This window comes from Penaeus monodon, chromosome 24 (assembly GCF_015228065.2).
Source record: "Penaeus monodon isolate SGIC_2016 chromosome 24, NSTDA_Pmon_1, whole genome shotgun sequence".
NCBI classification, from domain to species: Eukaryota; Metazoa; Arthropoda; class Malacostraca; order Decapoda; family Penaeidae; genus Penaeus; species Penaeus monodon.
This window is the reverse complement of record NC_051409.1, coordinates 11,771,097-11,771,397: the sequence shown is the minus strand read 5'-3', so window position 1 is coordinate 11,771,397 and position 301 is coordinate 11,771,097. Positions and strand designations below refer to the sequence as shown.

The 301-nt window shown below is 41.5% G+C and overlaps 1 protein-coding gene across 1 annotated transcript in view; it reads left to right on the top strand.

The window, feature by feature from the left end:
- Window positions 1-301, top strand: part of LOC119588856 (band 4.1-like protein 4) — a gene marked incomplete at its 5' end in the record, with an annotated part of 128,141 nt that overhangs the window by 120,144 nt on the left and 7,696 nt on the right. Inside the window, 1 exon segment of the mRNA XM_037937494.1 lies at window positions 158-221. Coding sequence (XP_037793422.1) covers window positions 158-221 — 64 coding nt within the window.

Here is a 301-nt window from a genome sequence, read left to right as displayed (position 1 = left end):
CTTCCTAATTCAGCGAACACAATTAACAAAGAGCATCATATGTTCTGGTAAACACAGTGCACTTAAGCACACAGGTAGCTTTTACTAACAGGCCATATATGTAAGATGAGAGATAAGGCAGTACTTAAGCAGTGATATAAATGCGGTTTCTTCCCAGGCCGAGGATCTCCAAAGTGTACTTCCGGGGACGTTTCTTCATGCTGAGGGTGCGCGACAAGAATGTAAGTCAGGCTGTGTTTTAAACGGACACTTTCATTTCCTGGCCATGAAATATATAAGTTTGTGTACTGTGTATTCGTAA